The sequence below is a fragment of the Phyllobates terribilis genome, unplaced genomic scaffold (genome assembly GCF_046119375.1).
Source record: "Phyllobates terribilis strain yellow unplaced genomic scaffold, ASM4611937v1 Scaffold_5__5_contigs__length_657084704, whole genome shotgun sequence".
NCBI classification, from domain to species: Eukaryota; Metazoa; Chordata; class Amphibia; order Anura; family Dendrobatidae; genus Phyllobates; species Phyllobates terribilis.
The window spans coordinates 318,075,020-318,093,901 of record NW_027362765.1 but is presented as its reverse complement, the minus strand read 5'-3'; the positions used below and the strand labels follow the sequence as shown (position 1 = coordinate 318,093,901).

At 43.2% G+C, this 18,882-nt stretch overlaps 1 protein-coding gene across 4 annotated transcripts in view; it reads left to right on the top strand.

Annotated features, from left to right (window-relative positions):
- The first annotated feature begins 1,431 nt into the window (after window positions 1–1,431).
- The window catches only part of LOC141273099 (uncharacterized), a 95,175-nt gene continuing 77,724 nt past the window's right edge, over window positions 1,432–18,882 (top strand). The window contains exons 1-2 of one of the 4 annotated variants that reach the window (XM_073684478.1): window positions 1,432–1,781; window positions 16,854–16,982. In XM_073684478.1, coding sequence (XP_073540579.1) covers window positions 16,905–16,982 — 78 coding nt within the window. In that variant the 5' untranslated portion in view covers window positions 1,432–1,781; window positions 16,854–16,904. The remainder of the gene's footprint in view (window positions 1,782–16,853; window positions 16,983–18,882) is intronic. The other 3 variants (XM_073684477.1, XM_073684480.1, XM_073684481.1) reach the window with 3 other exon arrangements.

Here is an 18,882-nt window from a genome sequence, read left to right as displayed (position 1 = left end):
GTCAGTGTGTTTCAACGGACCGTGTGTCCGTGTGGTCCACTCGTAGACATGTTTGTTTTTTACATACTGCACGGTCCGCAAAATGTCCCACGCTGAACACACACGGATGACATCCATGTTTCACGTGTGATACGTACCGGCGCCCGGGAATCAGTGTACAGTTAGCGCTGTTCCAAAGCACCGGGTGCTGAACGCTGCCCTCATCATTGTCCTCTGCTTGCGCTGCGATCAGCGCGAGCAAGGAACAATGATGAGGGTAGTATTCTGCTCCCGCTGTGTCCTGGTGTAAAAATAAAAACCTTATACTCACCTGTCCGTAGATGTCCCCCGCTGTAATCCTCTGACTGCTGACACCGAGAAGTCGGGGAGAATGAGTTCCTCCAGCGAGCGGGCCCTGGAGCTGCGTTGAGCTCTGGAGCGGTGTCCTGTCACTCAGTGAGCTCCGCTCACTGCAGGGCCCCGCTCGCTGGAGCGGCTCATTCTCCCCAGTGTCAGCGGTCAGTGGATTAAAGCAGGGGACATCTACGGACAGGTGAGGATACGGATTTTATTATTTTATTCTTATTTTTACACCAGGACACAGCGGGAGCAGACTACTACTCCCAACATTGTCCCTTGCTCGTGCTGATCACAGCTTGAGCAAGGGACAATGATTAGGGCAGCGTTCAGCATCCGGCGCTTGGGAACAGCGCTAACTGTACACTGATTCCCATTCGCCAGTAAGTGTCACACTGATGTAGCACACAGTTGCCACACAAGGACATCTCCGGTACGGGTTTTTCCAGTACTGGAAAAATCAGGACGCGTGAAACTGGACTAAAGGAAAGTTCGGTGCTGCTTGGAAGTTATGGTTGAACTACCCAAGGCAATTGCAATATCAGGTATAGGTAGGTTAGCAGAGGGAGGAAACACAAGAAGTTCAGTTTTGGTGAGATTCAGTTTCAGATGGAAGGAGGACATGATGTTAGTGACAGCAGACAGACAATCCCTGGTATTTTCCATTAAGATGGGGGTGATGTCAGGAGATGTGTATAATTGGGTGTGATCAGCATAGAGGTACTGGAAAGCAAATGCTGACAAGTCTGGGCACTAGTGATCTGCTCCAAACATAGCACCATTTGTTACAAAGGGGTAGCAATGCCATATAAAGCTGGGTAACGTAGCACTGTATGCGTTGAGTGCAGTAAATGTATGCAGTATCTATGATGGGACACACTATCTGTCATTGTAATGACAGAGTGAATAATAACCAAGGATAAAATAATGACAACTCATAATAACTGGTACATGTCACGACTAGCACCAGCTCTATGTGACATTACTGCCCACCTAAGAGAGTACAACTATTCACCTTGTGCCACCGGAAGCCATGATTAGCTACTTCCAGCCTTTGCGTTCCACAAGTGTGTTGTGCTAGTTGGTAGCTGGTGCTAGTTACTTCCGGCTGTTGCGTTCCACATACATAGCCAGCAGACCTCGCGCCTCCTTGCCATTTGGTCTGAGTTGTAGCTATGGCTCATATTCAAGCTACCCAGGACTCGTAAATTACGTCACTGCTCCGAGACCGTCAACTGGTGAATGGTATGAGATGTAGTACAGTAGAATGTGTCCTCAGCAATGGAGGGCGGCGGCCATTTTCTTGTAGTCTAACAAATGATCCGTGAGAAGTGGTTATCTGTTGGAATCCAGAGGGCTGCTGAACTGATCCATGGTTGCAGGTGCTTCTCTCCCTGTACTGAGCAGATGTGCCTATTACTCCTTGCTGTCACCTGACCTGGCTGGTAGGATTTCTATTTTTTTAGGATATTTTTGGAGAGTCCCAGTATTAGATGGGGATGTGCTTCCACACATTTTTCTTGCACTGTCTCAGCCATTTGCATACATCTTCACTTAGGTATGGTACAATGCAGTTTATGCGGGTAGTTAGCATTGTAAATTGGAAAACATACAATTCTTCACTACACATCCAGGATCTATGGCTTAGAGGGGATTACAGGTTTTTATAATAATTTCCTAACAGAAGAAAATAAGCATAGGTCACCTATGTCCCTCTGTTCCAGCTCCACCACAGTGATCCAGTAGCTGGTCACGTGCCATACATCACATACAAGACTGCTGCAGACAATCGCTGGCCTCATGGGTGATGCTGGCGAGTGCAGCACATGACTGCTTAGTCCAGATTAGCTTCCCTTCTTTTAAATCCCGATTACTTCTTTTGAAATTAGATATTAACAGAAATAAACATACAGTTCATAGAACTATAGACAACACATAAAATAATTCTGTGTGTTAGTGTCCACCCTAACTTGTGATCCCCATGGCTTTTGGAGGCCCATCCCTTTGGATGCTTTCACATTGCGCTGTTATCCACTTCATTGGTCCCGTAAGGGCTGGCGTTCCTGTTTCCCCGCAAAATGGGATGCGGACGTATTCGCCAACGCCATAGGCCGACAATCTACATGCGCTCTGACGTGCATAATTTTTGGGCGTATATGCCTACTGGAGACGGACACACAGACGCCGTCTACTACATCTGGTTGTCCAACTCCCGTAGGTGTACACGCCCGAGAATGATGCACATCAGAGTGACATTCACTCTGTCAGCACCATTCTAGTCTATGGCCTCATCGGCACACATGTCCAAATCCCGTTTTGCAAGGGAGTTTGGATACAAGCCTCGACGGGACCAACGAACTTGGACAAAAATGCAATGTGAAAGCACCCTTTGGCTTTTTGATGGTTCCTTGTGTAACTTCTAATAATAATCTTTTTATTTATATAGCGCCAACATATTCCACAGCACTTTACAATTTAGACACTTAAAAGCATTTCAGGTTCATAAGCCATTGCATGTGTTCATAACACTATTTCTCTCCATTATATGACTTGTATCCTGCGTTTTTCACCAGTGTACCTGCATGCTGTGTCTTTAATTTTTTTTTCTGAGCTAGTGGGTGAACACTAGCTTCTATGATGTCTCTCTTTACCACTACACAAAGGTGTGAGGAATTCTGGCTCTCCTGTCTCTATAGCACATGTTCAGAAGCCGCAACAACATAGAGGACAAGATACAGAAGTACTGAGCAGTGTAGCTGTGAATCCAGCTTTAAGAATTCGGATCTAGCTCCTGATTTTTTTATGTTGCTTGAAAATTATGTCTGTGATCCTTTTTATTGTCAGACAACTAACATTTGATTTTGCTCATAGGTTAGCAGGGAAAAGCTAGTATTGGCCAAAGTAAACAATAATTTAGTCATTTTTTTATAGCCTATTCCTTTTATGAAACTAATTCTTGGCTTCATCTAGTGGGAAGAGTGCTAATGAAAACATGTTCTAATAGGGTTGTTGGGAAAGTATTTACAAAATTATTTAACTCCTTCCCAACATAGGTCAGACATCATGTATGCATGCATTTATGGACATACAGACAATACTAGCCTCCAACAGCAGCCACCGAAGATAGCACTGATTACTGTTGTTTAAGCGTTTAGATGCCGCTGCAAATCTGACCGTCTGGCAGCCTGCTGACATTTTTGGCTGATTTACTTTTTAGTGCAACAGCAAGTATCATATTTGTTTCTAGTTTAAAAGACACAGCTCACAAAAATATTTTGTAAACAGCAGAAAGTTGAGAGGTTAAAATATAACTTTCACTTCAATGTTAAAAAGTGTGTGTGTGTATATGTATGTGTATCAAAAAAAATAAATAAAGGGAACCCTCAAATAACACATCCTAGATCTGAATGAATGAAATATTCTCATTGAATACTTTGTACAGAACACAGTTGAATGTGCTGACAACAAAATCACACAAAAATCATCAATGGAAATCAAATTTATTAACCAATGGAGGCCTGGATTTGGAGTCACCCCCAAAATTTAAGTGGAAAAACACACTACAGGCTGATCCAACTTTGATGTAATGTCCTTAAAACAAGTCAAAATGAGGCTCAGTATTGTGTGTGGCCTCCACATGCCTGTATGACCTCCCTACAGCGCCTGGGCATGCTCCTGATGAGGTTGTGGATGGTCTCCTGTGGGATCTCCTCCCAGACCTGGACTAAAGCATCCGCCAACTCCTGGACAGTCTGTGGTGCAACGTGACGTTGGTGGATGGAGCGAGACATGATGTCCCAGATGTACTCAATCGGATTCATGTCTGGGGAACGGGCGGGCCAGTCCATAGCTTCAATGCCTTCATTTTGCAGGAACTGCTGACACACTCCAGCCACATGAGGTCTGGCATCTAATGGCAGTCAGGCTACCTCTGGCGAGCACGTGGAGGGCTGTGCGGCCCTCCAAAGAAATGCCACCCCACACCATTACTGACCCACTGCCAAACCGGTCATGCTGAAGGATGTTGCAGGCAGCAGATCGCTCTCCATGGCGTCTCCAGACTCTGTCACGTCTGTTACATGTGCTCAGTGTGAACCTGCTTTCATCTGTGAAGAGCACAGGGCGCCAGTGGCGGCTTTGCCAATCCTGGTGTTCTGTGGCCAATGCCAAGCGTCCTGCATGGTGTTGGGCTGTGAGCACAACCCCCATCTGTGGACTTCGGGCCCTCATACCACCCTCATGGAGTTGGTTTCTAACCATTTGTGCAGACACATGCACATTTGTGGCCTGCTGGAGGACATTTTGCAGGGCTCTGGCAGTGTTCCTCCTTGCACAACGGCGGAGGTAGCAGTCCTGCTTCTGGGTTGTTGCCCTCCTACAGCCCCCTCCACGTCTCCTGATGTACTGTCCTGTCTCCTGGTAGCGCCTCCAGCCTCTGGACACTATGCTGACAGACACAGCAAACCTTCTTGCCACAGCTCGCATTGATGTGCCATCCTGGATGAGCTGCACTACCTGCGTAACTTCTGTGGGTTGTAGAGTCCGTTTCATGCTACCACGAGTGTGAAAGCACAACCAACATTCAAAAGTGACAAAAACATCAGCCAGAAAGCATTGATACTGAGATATGGTCTGTGGTCCCCACCTGCAGAACCACTCCTTTATTGAGTGTGTCTTGATAATTGCCAATAATTTCCATCTATTGTCTATTCCATTTGCACAACAGCATGTGAAATTGATTGTCAGTCAGTGTTGCTTCCTAAGTGGACAGTTTGATTTCACAGAAGTTTGATTTACTTGGAGTTATATTCTGTTGTTTAAGTGTTCCATTTATTTTTTTGAGCAGTGTATATATAATCAGAAGGGGAATGGATCCCATATATTTATAATTGACCCAGTGTGTCCATTATTATTTAAATAATTGCTCTACAGAGATAACCTCATAATGATACAAACACACAAATTGTTAAATTACCAAAACTGAAAGTGGTCAGAACTTTTGGGATATTTGTGCTTCCATATGGTAATAATACCCTCATCACGCCTCCAGATATTAATAGTGCCCCTTTGTGCCTCCAAATAGTGCTTCCTCTGGACCTCCACATAATAATGGTGCCAAATCATTACATCCATATAGTTTTCAATGCCCCCACTGTGGCTCAGCATAGTTAAAGTGATCCCATTGTACCTCCACCTGTTAAGTGTTCCACTTTGTGCCGCCATATTGTCATGGTGCCCCCATTGTGCCTCTGTAAAGTAATAGTGCCTCCTCTGTGACTACACATAGTTATGGTGCCCCCTCACATATAGTAACAGAGTCCTGTTCTTTGCCTCCACATGGTAAGGCTATGTGCACACTGTGCATTTTTGGCGCTTTTCGCAGCGTTTTTCCCGCACGGAAATGGGCCAAAAACACTAGAGAATCTTTGAGCCAGCTAATGCAATGACAATCCTGAAGTGCTCTGCACATGATCACAAATTTTCCTGTCAGGATTTTCATTGCTTTTAAATTCTCCAATTTTCTCACGCAGCACTGGTGCAGTAAGTGAGGTCACCGGAGCTCATCAGCTGATTATCTGCTGATTATTATTTGTTGTAGCGGCATTTATTCCATTGTGCTTTACATGTGAAAGGGGTATACATAGCACAAACAATTACAATAATTTGAACAATACAAGTCAGTGACTGGTACAGGAGGAGAGAAGACCCTGCCCGTGAGAGCTCACAATCTACAAGGGATGGATGAGGATACAGTAGGTGAGGGTAGAGCTGGTCATGCAGAGGTATGGTGAAGCTGTGGTTACTGCAGGTTGTAGGCTTGTCGGAACAGGTGGGTCTTCGGGTTCCTTTTGAAGGTTTCCACGGTAGGTGAGAGTCTGATATGTTGGGGTAGAGAGTTCCAGAGTAGGGGAGATGCACGGGAGAAATCTTGTATGCGATTGTGGGAAGAGGAGATAAGAGGGGAGTAGAGCAGGAGATCTTGTGAGGATCGGAGGTTGCGTGCAGGTATGTGCCAAGAGACTAGGTCACAGATGTATGGAGGAGACAGGTTGTGGATGGTTTTGTATGCCATGGTTAGGGTTTTGCACTGGAGTGTCTGGGTAATGGGGAGCCAGTGAAGGGATTGACAGAGAGGAGAGGCCGGGGAATACGGGGGGACAGGTGGATTAGTCGGGCAGCAGAGTTTAGGATAGATTGAGGGGTGCAAAGTATTGGAAGGGAGGCCACAGAGCATTAGGTTGCAGTAGTCAAGGAGGGAGATGATGAGGGCGTGCACTAGTGTTTTTGCAGATTCGTGGTTGAGGAATATGCGGATCCGGGAGATATTACTTTTGAGTTGGAGTCGGCAGGAAGTGGAAAGGGCTTGGATATGTAGTTTGAAGGAGAGATCAGAGTCCCGGGTTACCCCAATGCAGTGAGCTTGCAGGACTGGGGAGAGTGAGCAGCCATTGATTATGATGGATAGGTCAGATGGGGGGGTTGAGTGAGACGGTGGAAAGATGATTAATTCAGTTTTATCCTTGTTAAGTTTTAGAAATCTGTCAGAGAAGAAGGATGAAATAGCGGACAGACATTGTGGGATTCTGGTTAGTAAGTAGGTGACATCAGGTCCAGAGAGGTAGATCTGTGTGTCATCAGCATAGAGTTGATATTGAAAGCCATGGGACTCTATGATCTGTCCCAGGCCGAAGGTGTAGATGGAGAAGAGTAGGGGCCCTAGGACTGAACTTTGGGGGACACCGACAGATAGGGGACAAGAAAAGGAGATGGTGTGTGAGTGAGAGATACTGAATGTCCGATCTGTTAGGTTTGAAGAGATCCAAGATAGGGCCAAGTCTGTGATGCCGAGAGATGAGAGTCTGTAGTAAGATGGAATGGTCCACTGTGTCAAAGGCAGATGACAGGTCCAGGAGGAGGAGAACAGAGTATTGTCGCTTAGATTTGGCTGTTTGTAGATTTGAACTCCTGTAACCTCACTCTTGGCAGCTCAGCGCTATACACTGCCGGGAGCGATTGCACTCTGGATTATGTCATCACGTCAGACAGGTGAGGGATATGGGTTTCTTTTATTTTTGTTTTTTTTACAGGTGACAATGGTTTCAGCTGAATGGGTGTTAGGTGAGTATACAGTGTTTGTTTTTATTTTTAAATAAATGATTAAAACAGTGTGGAATTTTATTTAAAATGAAAGACTTTATTCTTGCCGTGTCTTTATTTCCAAACCTTTACTACGGGGTTAGTAATGGGAGCGTCTTATAGACACCTTCCATTACTAAACTGGGCTTGATGTTTTTGCTGCGTTCTATTGAACACAGGTAAATACACATGTGTTCACTGAATCATGCAGATTTACTGCATTAAGTACATTCTAGTGGTCAAATTTCTGTTGCGTAGACTAGCGACTCTGTAAGAGAAATTGACATGCTGTAGTCCTGAAAGACGCGCCACATGTCAGTGTCCGCGGGTTATCCGCAGCCTCAGATGCACGCATAGTGGACATAGTGGATGGTATTTCTAGAAATCCCATACACTATGCTGTAACATCTGTCCGCTGTGGGTTTGACGCTGCATAAATTTGCAATGTCAAACCTGCAGCATTTCCTGATCATGGGCACATACCCAAACTCACCTGCAGCATGTCAATTTCTGTAGAGGCGACGCTAGTCTCCACTGCAGATTTTAACCGATTGAAATTAACCTCAGCACACCAAACGGTAAAGTTTTTTTGATATTTTATATTTCAAATAGGTCACGGTGTCACATGATATTATATCCTATAATAAAGTAAAGTAAAACGACAGATTCAGACAACCTACCCAATTATTGGGAAGTAGGTCAAGGGTTTGGAATCAAAGTGTCCCACTGCTGGGATTCCTATAGGAAGAACGCATGGGGTGAATAAGTGGAACCAGGTACTGAGCTGTTATGTAGCTGTATAGAGCCGGGCTGACAACATACCTTACGTACTAGTGATGGGAGAGGATGCTGGCATGACCGCGGTATCCACCGCTGGTAATAAGCATAGTGAAGACTATCAGGTCCGAATCATATATCGCGGAGGGGCGGGACTTGGATTGGCTCGTGGCCAGTGTAAGGACTTGTAAGCGCTATGCTGTGTGCTAACATCCGGTGACGTTACCGGAAGTGACGCCAGACTAAGAGTGTTCGCGTCTGATTGGTCCAGAATCGCGCATGCGCGCGTACATGCATGTCACCCGGCGTGAATATGCGTTCCAAGAACAAGGAAGTTGCGTCATAAGATAGTCAGGTGCGTTCCACTGCAGGGATAAGCTGCCCAGGGTGCTTTCCACTGAGGGGGAGAGTTACTCAGTGCAGAGGAGATGTGAGGAGGGTATAGATGGGGATGGGAACTATCTTTTTCAATGAATCTGGAACATGAGAAAAAAAAACAGAGTTAGGATACAGTGCATAATACAGTTTATAGTATATTGTACTCTGCCAATGCATTTGTGAACTGATCATTAAAATAACTACTATGCCCTGAGAAATAAATGTGTGAGAAAAGGAGTTTTTACATGAATGAATGTAAGTCATAGTCCCTGTTCAGTCCTCTTGGGGACAGGGATTGTAACTCATGAATCCAGTATGCCTCTCTCTTTTTAAGCATCTGGATACGATTGCCACCGCGACGAGGTGGTTGAATCTGCTCAATCACTTGAAAGCGCAGCTGGGAAATGTTGTGTCCTGCTGCAATAAAGTGCTGAGGGATGGGTAACAGTAGGTTCTTGCACCTAATAGTGGACTCATGCTTGGAGATCCTGTCCTTAATAGGCTGTGTTGCTTCCCCTATGTAGATAAGGCCACAGGGGCACTTAATCAGGTACACTACGTAATTAGTATCACAGGTATAAAAATCTTTGATGGCATATTTTTTGCCTGTTTGAGGATGGTGAATGGTATCTCCTTTGAGAATATTGTGACACTGGTGGCATTGGAGACATGGGAAGGTCCCTTTCTTAGGGGTTTGTAAGAATCTCTGACAGGGTCTAGGATTGATTGTCCCTATATCTGCGCGGACCAATGAGTCCCTAAGGTTTGGTGCTCTTTTAAAACACGGTAAGGAAGGTTGGTGGAAGGAAGTTATAGTTGGGTACCCTGTTTGTAGTATGTTCCAGTGTTTGCGCATTGCGCGATGCAGAATGTAAGCCAGAGGATGATAAGTATGGACAAATGCAATACGATCGGACGTATCTGGACGGGGCCGTGTGTGACTTCCATGTTGGTCTAGTAGGAGCTCACGGGGGTATCCCCTTTCCTCAAATTTGTATGTCATCTCTTGCAACCGATCATTGCAGAGTGATGTGTCAATCACTATCCATCTGACCCTCTGGAATTGGGATTTGGGGATGGCACGTTTTATGGGGGCTGGATGGTTACTGGAGAAATGCAATAACGTGTTGCGGCCTGTGGGTTTCCTGTAGATGTCAGTAGTTAGAATGCCCAGATCGTCTTTAATAACTAAAGTATCAAGGAAATTGATCTGCCGAGGATGATGACTCATAGTGAAATGTAAGTCGGGCCATGCCGCATTAAGGAAACCAAAGAATTCGTCTAGAGTCTCCTGTGGGCCCCCCCAGATGCAAAAGATGTTGTCTATGCAGCTTTTCCTTAAAATGGAATGTTCCTGGAACAGTTGATTGTTGTATACAATTTGTGCCTCAAACGCGGCCATGTAACAATTTGCATACGGCTCGATAACAGCTCAGTACCTGGTTCCACTTATTCACCCCATGCTTTCTTCCTATAGGAATCCCAGCAGTGGGACACTTTGCTTCCAAACCCTTGCCCTACTTCCCAATAATTGGGTAGGTTGTCTGAATCTGTCGTTTTACTTTACTTTATTATAGGATATAATATTATGTAACACCATGACCTATTTGAAATATAAAATATCAAAAAAACTTTACCGTTTGGTGTGCTGAGGTTATTTTCACGGTTTTGGACCCTACTCACGCACCCAGGTCCAGTAGTGCTGCGTTTTCTATTATTAACCGATTGAAATGTCAGGGTGGATCCGTATGTACTGACAAAACAGGTGCGGCATTAGGAGTAATGGGATTAGGGTTAATGGGATTAGGTGTCGCTGACACCTAACCCTAGCTTTAGTAATGAAGAGGTGTCAGCCAGACACTCATTACTAAACCTGTAAGTAAAGAGGTAAATAAACATACACACTGAGAATAAAACACAACAGACACATTCTTTAATCATTTAAATTAACCTATATACTCACCACAGGTCTGACGGTAATCCAAGGGTTAAAGCGATGTCCCACGTTTATTTTTTCAAATATCTTTATTTTGCTCTAAAAAAAAGATTCATTGCTGTACAAAAATGTAAAAAAAAAAATGCATCAAATTCGCGGTAAAACGTTCGTTTTTGTTGCAGCGTTTTTGCTACCAAGACATGCAGAAATTTCTGCAATCAAATACTGAACATGCACACATAGCCTAATAGTGACCCATTCTGTGCCTGCACTTATTAACATTACCCTTCTGGTACAGCGACTCAAGGAGAAGTCATTATTATGGGGGACTTCAACTACCCTGAAATACATTGGGGAACAGAAACCTATAGTTCAAGCAAAGGTAATAGGTTTTTGACAACTATGAGAGACAATTATCATTCACAACTGGTTCAGGACCCAACAAGAAGGGGGGCACTGCTAGACCTAATATTAACCAACAGGCCAGACCGCATATCAAATATACGAGTTGGGGGTCACTTGAGTAATAGTGATCACAAAATAATAAGTTTTCCTGTATCCTTTAATAAGATGTGTAGTAGAGGGGTTACAAGGAAACTAAACTTCAGGAAGGCAAATTTCCAACGGTTGAGAGATGATCTTAGTACAATAAACTGGGACGATATCCTGAGACATAAAACTACACAAAGCAAATGGGAGACATTTATTAGCATAGGACCTGTGCACAATATATACCCTATGGGATTAAACATGCTAGAAATAGGAGGAAACCACTATGACTAAATAGAGCTGTAACGGGCGCAATAAGTGACAAAAAGAAAGCATTTAGATTACTAAAGCTAGTAGGTAGTGATGAGGCATTAAATAAATACAGAAAATTAAATAAATTCTGTAAAAACCAAATCAAGGCAGCAAAGATTGAGACAGAGAGATTCATTGCCAGAGAAAGTAAAAATAATCCCAAAATATTCTTTAACTACATAAATAGTAAGAAACTAAAAAATGATAGTGTTGGCCCCCTTAAAAATAGTCTGGGTGAAATGGTGGATGAGGATGAAGAAAAAGCCAATATGCTAAATGATTTTTTTTCAACAGTATTTATACAAGAAAATCACATGACAGAAAACATGATTAGTGATAACAAAAATTCTCCATTAAATGTCACTTGCTTAACCCAGCAGGAAGTATGGCGGCGTCTAAAAATCACTAAAGTGGACAAATCCCCGGGCCCGGATGGGATACACCCGCGAGTACTGCAGGAATTAAGTAATGTCATAGATAGACCATTATTTTTAATCTTTAAAGATTCCATAATAACAGGGTCTGTACCACATGACTGGTGTATAGCAAATGTGGTGCCAATATTCAAAAAGGGGACAAAAACTGAACTTGGAAATTATAGGCCAGTAAGCTTAACCTCTACTGTGGGTAAAATCCTGGAGGGTTTTCTAAGAGATGCTATACTAGAGTATCTGAAGAAGAATAACCTCATGACCCAATATCAACATGGGTTTACGAGGGACCGTTCCTGTCAAACTAATCTGATCAGTTTTTATCAAGAGGTAAGTTCTGGACTGGACCAAGGAAATGCAGTGGATGTTGTGTATATGGACTTTTCTTAAGCTTTTGATCTGGTTCCACACAAAAGGTTGATACATAAAATGAGAACAATGGGGATAGGGGAAAATATATGTAAGTGGGTTAAGAACTGGCTCAGTGATAGGAAACAAAGGGTGGTTATTAATGGAACACACTCAGACTGGGTCACAGTTAACAGTGGGGTACCACAGGGGTCAGTATTGGGCCAGCTTCTTTTTAACATATTTATTAATGACCTTGTAGGGGGCATACAGAGTAGTATTTCAATATTTGCAGATGACACTAAACTCTGCAGGGTAATCAATACAGAGGAGGACCATTTTATATTACAGGAGGATCTATGTAAACTAGAAGCTTGGGCTGATAAATGGCAAATGAGCTTTAATGGGGATAAATGTAAGGTAATGCACTTGGGCAGAGGAAATAAAATGTATAATTATATGCTTAATTGTAAAACTCTGGGCAAAACTGTCACTGAGAAAGACCTGGGTGTATTGGTGGACGACAAGATCACGTTTGGTGGCCAGTGTCAGGCAGCTGCTGCAAAGGCAAATAAAATAATGGGATGCATTAAAAGAGGCATAGATGCTCATGAGGAGAACATAATTTTACCTCTATACAAGTCACTAGTGCGACCACACTTAGAATACTGTGTACAGTTCTGGTCTCCGGTGTATAACAAAGACATAGCTGAACTAGAGAGGGTGCAAAGAAGAGCGACCAAGGTTATTAGAGGACTGGGGGGTCTGCAATACCAAGACAGGTTATTACACTTGGGGTTATTTACTTTGGAAAAACAAAGCCTTAAGGGTGATCTTATTACTATGTACAAGTATATGAGGGGACAGTACAAAGACCTTTCTACTGATCTTTTTACTCTGGTGTATCTTCTACATCTGGAGGAAAGAAGGTTTAATCATAATCACAGACGCGGATTCTTTACTGTAAGAGCAGTGAGACTATGGAGCTCTCTGCCGCATGATGTTGTAATGAGTGATTCACTACTAAAATTTAAGAAGGGCCTGGATGCCTTTATTGAAAAGTATAATATTACAGGTGATATATACTAGATTCCTTGGTAGGGCGTTGATCCAGGGAACTAGTCTGATTGCCGTATGGAGTCAGGAAGGAATTTTTTTCCCCAATGTGGAGCTTAGTGTTTGCCACATGTTTTTTTTTGCCTTTCTCTGGATCAACATATTAGGCTATGTGTTGAACTATATGAACTTAGTCTTCCTTCAACCTTAAAAACTATGTTACTTAGTAATATTGCCCCCTTCTGTAACACCATGTAGAAACAATTACCGTATTTTTCGGCCCATAAGACGCACTTTTTTACCCCAATATTTGGGAGGAAAATGGAGGTGTGTCTTATGGTCTGAACGTTACCTGCGGTGGTGGTGAAGTGGGATTGCAGGGCCCTCCAGGATTGCGGCGGTGGTGGCGGCGGCAGCAGAGGTGAGGCAGAGTGGCTGGGGCCTGGACCGGGACCTGTGCCTGGCCTGTGCTGGGGCCGTTGTCAGGCTGTGAGCGGCGTCGGGCGGCGAAGCAGTGCGGCCTGCACAGGTTTCCGGTGTGCGCAGCCATCTTCCTAGAGCTGTGATCTACAGGAAAATGGCCGCCTGAGCAGGCGCATGCACAGACCGGTAGCTCCAGCGGCCATTGTCCTGTAGATCACAGCTCTAGGAAGATGGCCGCGCACACCGGAAACCTGTGCAGGCCACACTGATTCACCTCTCACTGCCCGGCATCTGCTCCGGTACAGGCCCAGGCCACAGGAACCAGCCAGGCTAAGGGCCTCAGCCAGGCACAGGCCGCGGCACAGGCTCCACAGCATCTGACCTCTTCTGCTGCAGCCGCCGGCTTCCTAAGAGACTGTGCCTCCTGTGACCCTCGCTCCAATGCCCCCCAGGTAAGATACCGTACCTATTCAGACTATAAGATGGACCCCCATCTTATAAAAAATATTTTTCTATTTTCCACCCCAAAATATGGGGTTCGTCTTATGGTCTGAAAAATACTTTACCCCTTTGTGCCCTGGCAATAAAAATAAATAAAAATATATTAAAGCTCACCTTTCCCACAACGAGCTGTGGTGTCACCTTCCTTCTGTCTCTATAGCACATTTCAGATTGCTTCTTATTACCTCTACATCTTTCCATGGCCTAGTGGAATGTGCTGCTTTCTATTGAGACAGAAAAAGGTGTCCTGGCTCTCCTCATAGATTGCACTACAAGGGCTCACCCTGCTTACTCCCGACTACAAACACAAATTTAGCAGGAGGGAATCATGGGTGGTCCAAATCGGTGTAGTCAGCTGCTTACATGACATGCTATGCTCATTAGCAACCATTGAGTTGGAAGCTCCCTCTGTCACCTCATGTGCCCCCCACATCATGGGATACTGATATGTTTCTATGGCAATTGGAGGCCTAACAATGGCTTTTGGGTCTGTGAAGTTCCAAAGCCTAAACATAATTGGTATAACTAGGTCTATAACGATCCATATACAGCTATCACAATTTTTTAGACTGCATGGTAAACGTGCAACAAAACAATGAAGCACAATGTCAAAATTGTCTGTTTCCGTGCATCATGCCTCACAAAAAAGGAACAAAATGTCATATGATTTCCAAATGGAACAATGAAAAATGTCTCCTGAAAAAGATGGCGATGCAAATGATCTTTTTAATGACTTTATTGCGTATCAAGTAGAAAAACATTTAAAAATCCTATTTATTTGGTATCCCTGTATTTATAAAGACCTGCAAAATACAGTTATGTGAACTATACTGCACATTATATGTTGTCAAGAAACTAAAAACATCTCCAGAATATGGCAGTATAAATGCTACCACCACTGTGTTTTACAGATAGTATGAAATCTTTATGCTATAATGCAGTGTTTTTCTTTCTCCAAATATAAAGCTTCTTATTTAAACCAAAAAGCTTTATTTTGGTCTCATTCTTCTACAAAACCTTGTTCCAGTAGCCTTCTGGCTTGTCTAGGTTAGCTTTAGCAAACTGCAGAAAGGCAATAGTGTCCTTTGTGGAGAGCAGTGGCTTTCTCCTTGCAACCCTAACATGTTGTTCAGTGTCTTCCCGATAGTGGACTCATGAACATTAACATTAGTTAATTTGAGAGAGGGCTTTTGTTTCTTAGATGCTACCTTGGGTTCTTTTGTAACTTCGCAGACTATTATACACCTTGCTCTTGGAGTGATCTTTGTTGGTGAACCGCTCCTGCCTGGCGAGGGTAATAATGGTCTTGAATTTCTTCCATTTGTATACAATCTGTCTAACTGTAAATTTGTTAAGTCCAAACTCCTTGTAGATGTTTTTTAACATTTATCCTGATGATCATCAACAATTCTACTGAGGACCTCAGAAATGTCCTTTGTTTGTGCCATCATACAATTCCACAAAAGTGTGGAAGACCAGATTTTGATAGATCCCTGTTCTTTAAAAAAAAAAAAATAATAATAATAATAATAGGTCATAGTCTACTCAAAGCTGATTGTCGTCCCATTAGATGAAAAAAACAGACTCTAGGGCCACGTGCATTGAGTGTTTGGTGACTTTTTTTTATCTCCATATTTGTAAGCCAAAACCAGGAATGGGTGAAGAATGCAGAAGTGGTGACCAGTTTCTATTATATTTTTTCTCTAATTGTTCCACTCCTGGTTTTGGGTTACAAATACTGTGTTAAAATACTCCTTAAATACTAAAAGTGTGCACGTGGCCTAATTTCACCTTCAAATTATCTGTTAATCCTAGAGGTGCACTTACGTCTTCCACTCACAGACATGTAATATTGGATGATTTTCCTCAATAAGAAATGATAAAGTTTAATACTTTTTAATTTTCTTTTTTTGGTTCTCTTTATTTACTTTTAGGACTTATGTGAAAATCTGATGTCGTTTTAAGTCAAATTTACGTAGAGATATGGAAAATTCTGATGGGTTCAGAAACTTTCAAGCAACTTTGTATATTGCAATTTCCTTAAAGGGGGCTCTCCAAACAAAATAAAACTTTGCTCAGGGAACTGGATATGTGTTAAAAAGAAAAAACTCAGGCATACTCTCCTACTGGCATATGAAGTAGTCAGCGCAGGACAGAAAGCGGTGATGTTACTGTTCCAACAGCCACTGGACTGCTGTGGCCTGCTCAAACTTACCTGATCACTGGGACCACTCATGAGCTGCAGTTTTGACAGATGGTGGAAGAGTGACATCACTGCTTCTTATCTTTGCGCTGACCACAGAGCAGCCTGTGTTGAATTCAGGTTGGTGCCAGTAGGTGAATATGGTTGAGTTTATTTTTTTACATATCAAGTCCTCAAAGGATTGATTTGGTGAATGTCAATGTGAATACTTGCAGATTTTCTACAGATAGTTTCTGCAGCAAATCCAATATGTGTTCACACACAGTACTCTGTGTGACACGTCTAACTCAGGAAGAAGTGCAGAGCCCCTAAAAAAAGGATCTCAATCAACAGGTCCCTAAGGACAGCATATCTACTGTAAGTTCTAAACGTTAGAGGGTGTACTCCATACATCTGACCTAATCTCCTGGTGTCTTGCCTACGCAAAATTAAGGAATTTTAGTGTGGGCGTAATCTTATTTTATTAAGCATACTACTGGACTATTTAATGCGATTTTTTGTTATAACATGTTATGTTTTCCTGCAGAAGTCACCTCAAGTTTCATTCCCTTTTGTATTAAAACCTGCAATATTTAAGATGGACAAGGACAGAAGTCATGTAACGGACACAATATTGAATCTCACCCTGGAGATCATCTACCTGCTGACTGGAGAGGTGAGGAATTCTAGTAAAAACGTCATGTCTTCACTCTTATGCAGGGGCGGACATACTATTGGTGCCACCTGTGCAGCAGCACAGAGGCTCAAGGGGTGAAGGGACCCACGCACACCTTAACAGCAGAGGGAATTGTGCATTATGATGAGCTACTGGACTGCAAAGGGCCAATATATTACATGGTTAGGTTGAAAAGAGACCTAGGTCCATCAAGTTCAACCTTTCTCCACCAATTTTACATTTTGTGTCACTAAATTATCTCTAACCCACAATGATACAGTGGTGGCCAAAAGTATTGGCACCCCTGCAATTCTGTCAGATAATACTCAGTTTCTTCCTGAAAATGATTGCAATCACAAATTCTTTGGTATTATTATCTTCATTTAATTTGCTTGCAAGGAAAAAACACAAAAGAGAATGAAGCAAAAATCAAATCATTGATCATTTCACACAAACTCCAAAAATGGGCCAGACAAAAGTATTGGCACCCTCAGCCTAATACTTGGTTGCACAACCTTTAGCCAAAATAACTGCGAAGAACCGCTTCCGGTAACCATCAATGAGTTTCTTACAATGCTCTGCTGGAATTGTAGACCATTCTTCTTTGGCAAACTGCTCCTGGTCCCTGATATTTGAAGGGTGCCTTCTCCAAACTGCCATTTTGAGATCTCTCCACAGGTGTTCTATGGGATTCAGGTCTGGACTCATTGCTGGCCACCTTAGAAGTCTCCAGTGCTTTCTCTCAAACCATTTTATAGTGCTTTTGGAAGTGTGTTTTGGGTCATTGTCCTGCTGGAAGACCCATGACCTCTGAGGGAGACCCAGCTTTCTCACACTGGGCCCTACATTATGCTGCAAAATTTGTTGGTAGTCTTCAGACTTCATAATGCCATGCACACTGTCAAGCAGTCCAGTGCCAGAGGCAGCAAAGCAACCCCAAAACATCAGGGAACCTCCGCCATGTTTGACTGTAGGGACCGTGTTCTTTTCTTTGAATGCCTCTTTTTTTTTCCTGTACACTCTATGTTGATGCTTTTTCCCAAAAAGCACTACTTTTGTCTCATCTGACCAGAGAACATTCTTCCAAAACGTTTTAGGCTTTCTCAGGTAAGTTTTGGCAAACTCCAGCCTGGCTTTTTTATGTCTCGGGGTAAGAAGTGGGGTCTTCCTGGGTATCCTATCATACAGTCCCTTTTCATTCAGACGCCGACGGATAGTACGGGTTGACACTGTTGTACCCTCGGACTGCAGGGCAGCTTGAACTTGTTTGGATGTTAGTCGAGGTTCTTTATCCACCATCCGCACAATCTTGCATTGAAATCTCTCGTCAATTTTTCTTTTCCGTCCACATCTAGGGAGGTTAGCCGCAGTGCCATGGGCTTTAAACTTCTTGATGACACTGCGCACGGAAGACACAGGAACATTCAGGTCTTTGGAGATGGACTTGTAGCCTTGAGATTGCTCATGCTTCCTCACAATTTGGTTTCTAAAGTCCTCAGACAGTTCTTTGGTCTTCTTTCTTTTCTCCATGCTCAATGTGGTACACACAAGGACACAGGACAGAGGTTGAGTCAACTTTAATCCATGTTAACTGGCTGCAAGTGTGATTTAGTTATTGCCAACACCTGTTAGGTGCCACAGGTAAGTTACAGGTGCTGTTAATTACACGAATTAGAGAAGCATCACATGATTTTACAAAGGGAGCCAATACTTTTGTCCACCCTCTTTTTTAGGTTTGGTGTGGAATTATATCCAATTTGGCTTTAGGACAATTCTTTTTGTGTTTTTTTCATTGAAGACAAATTAATTGAAGATAATAATACCAAAGAATTTGTGATTGCAATCATTTTCAGGAAGAAACTGAGTATTATCTGACAGAATTGCAGGGGTGCCAATACTT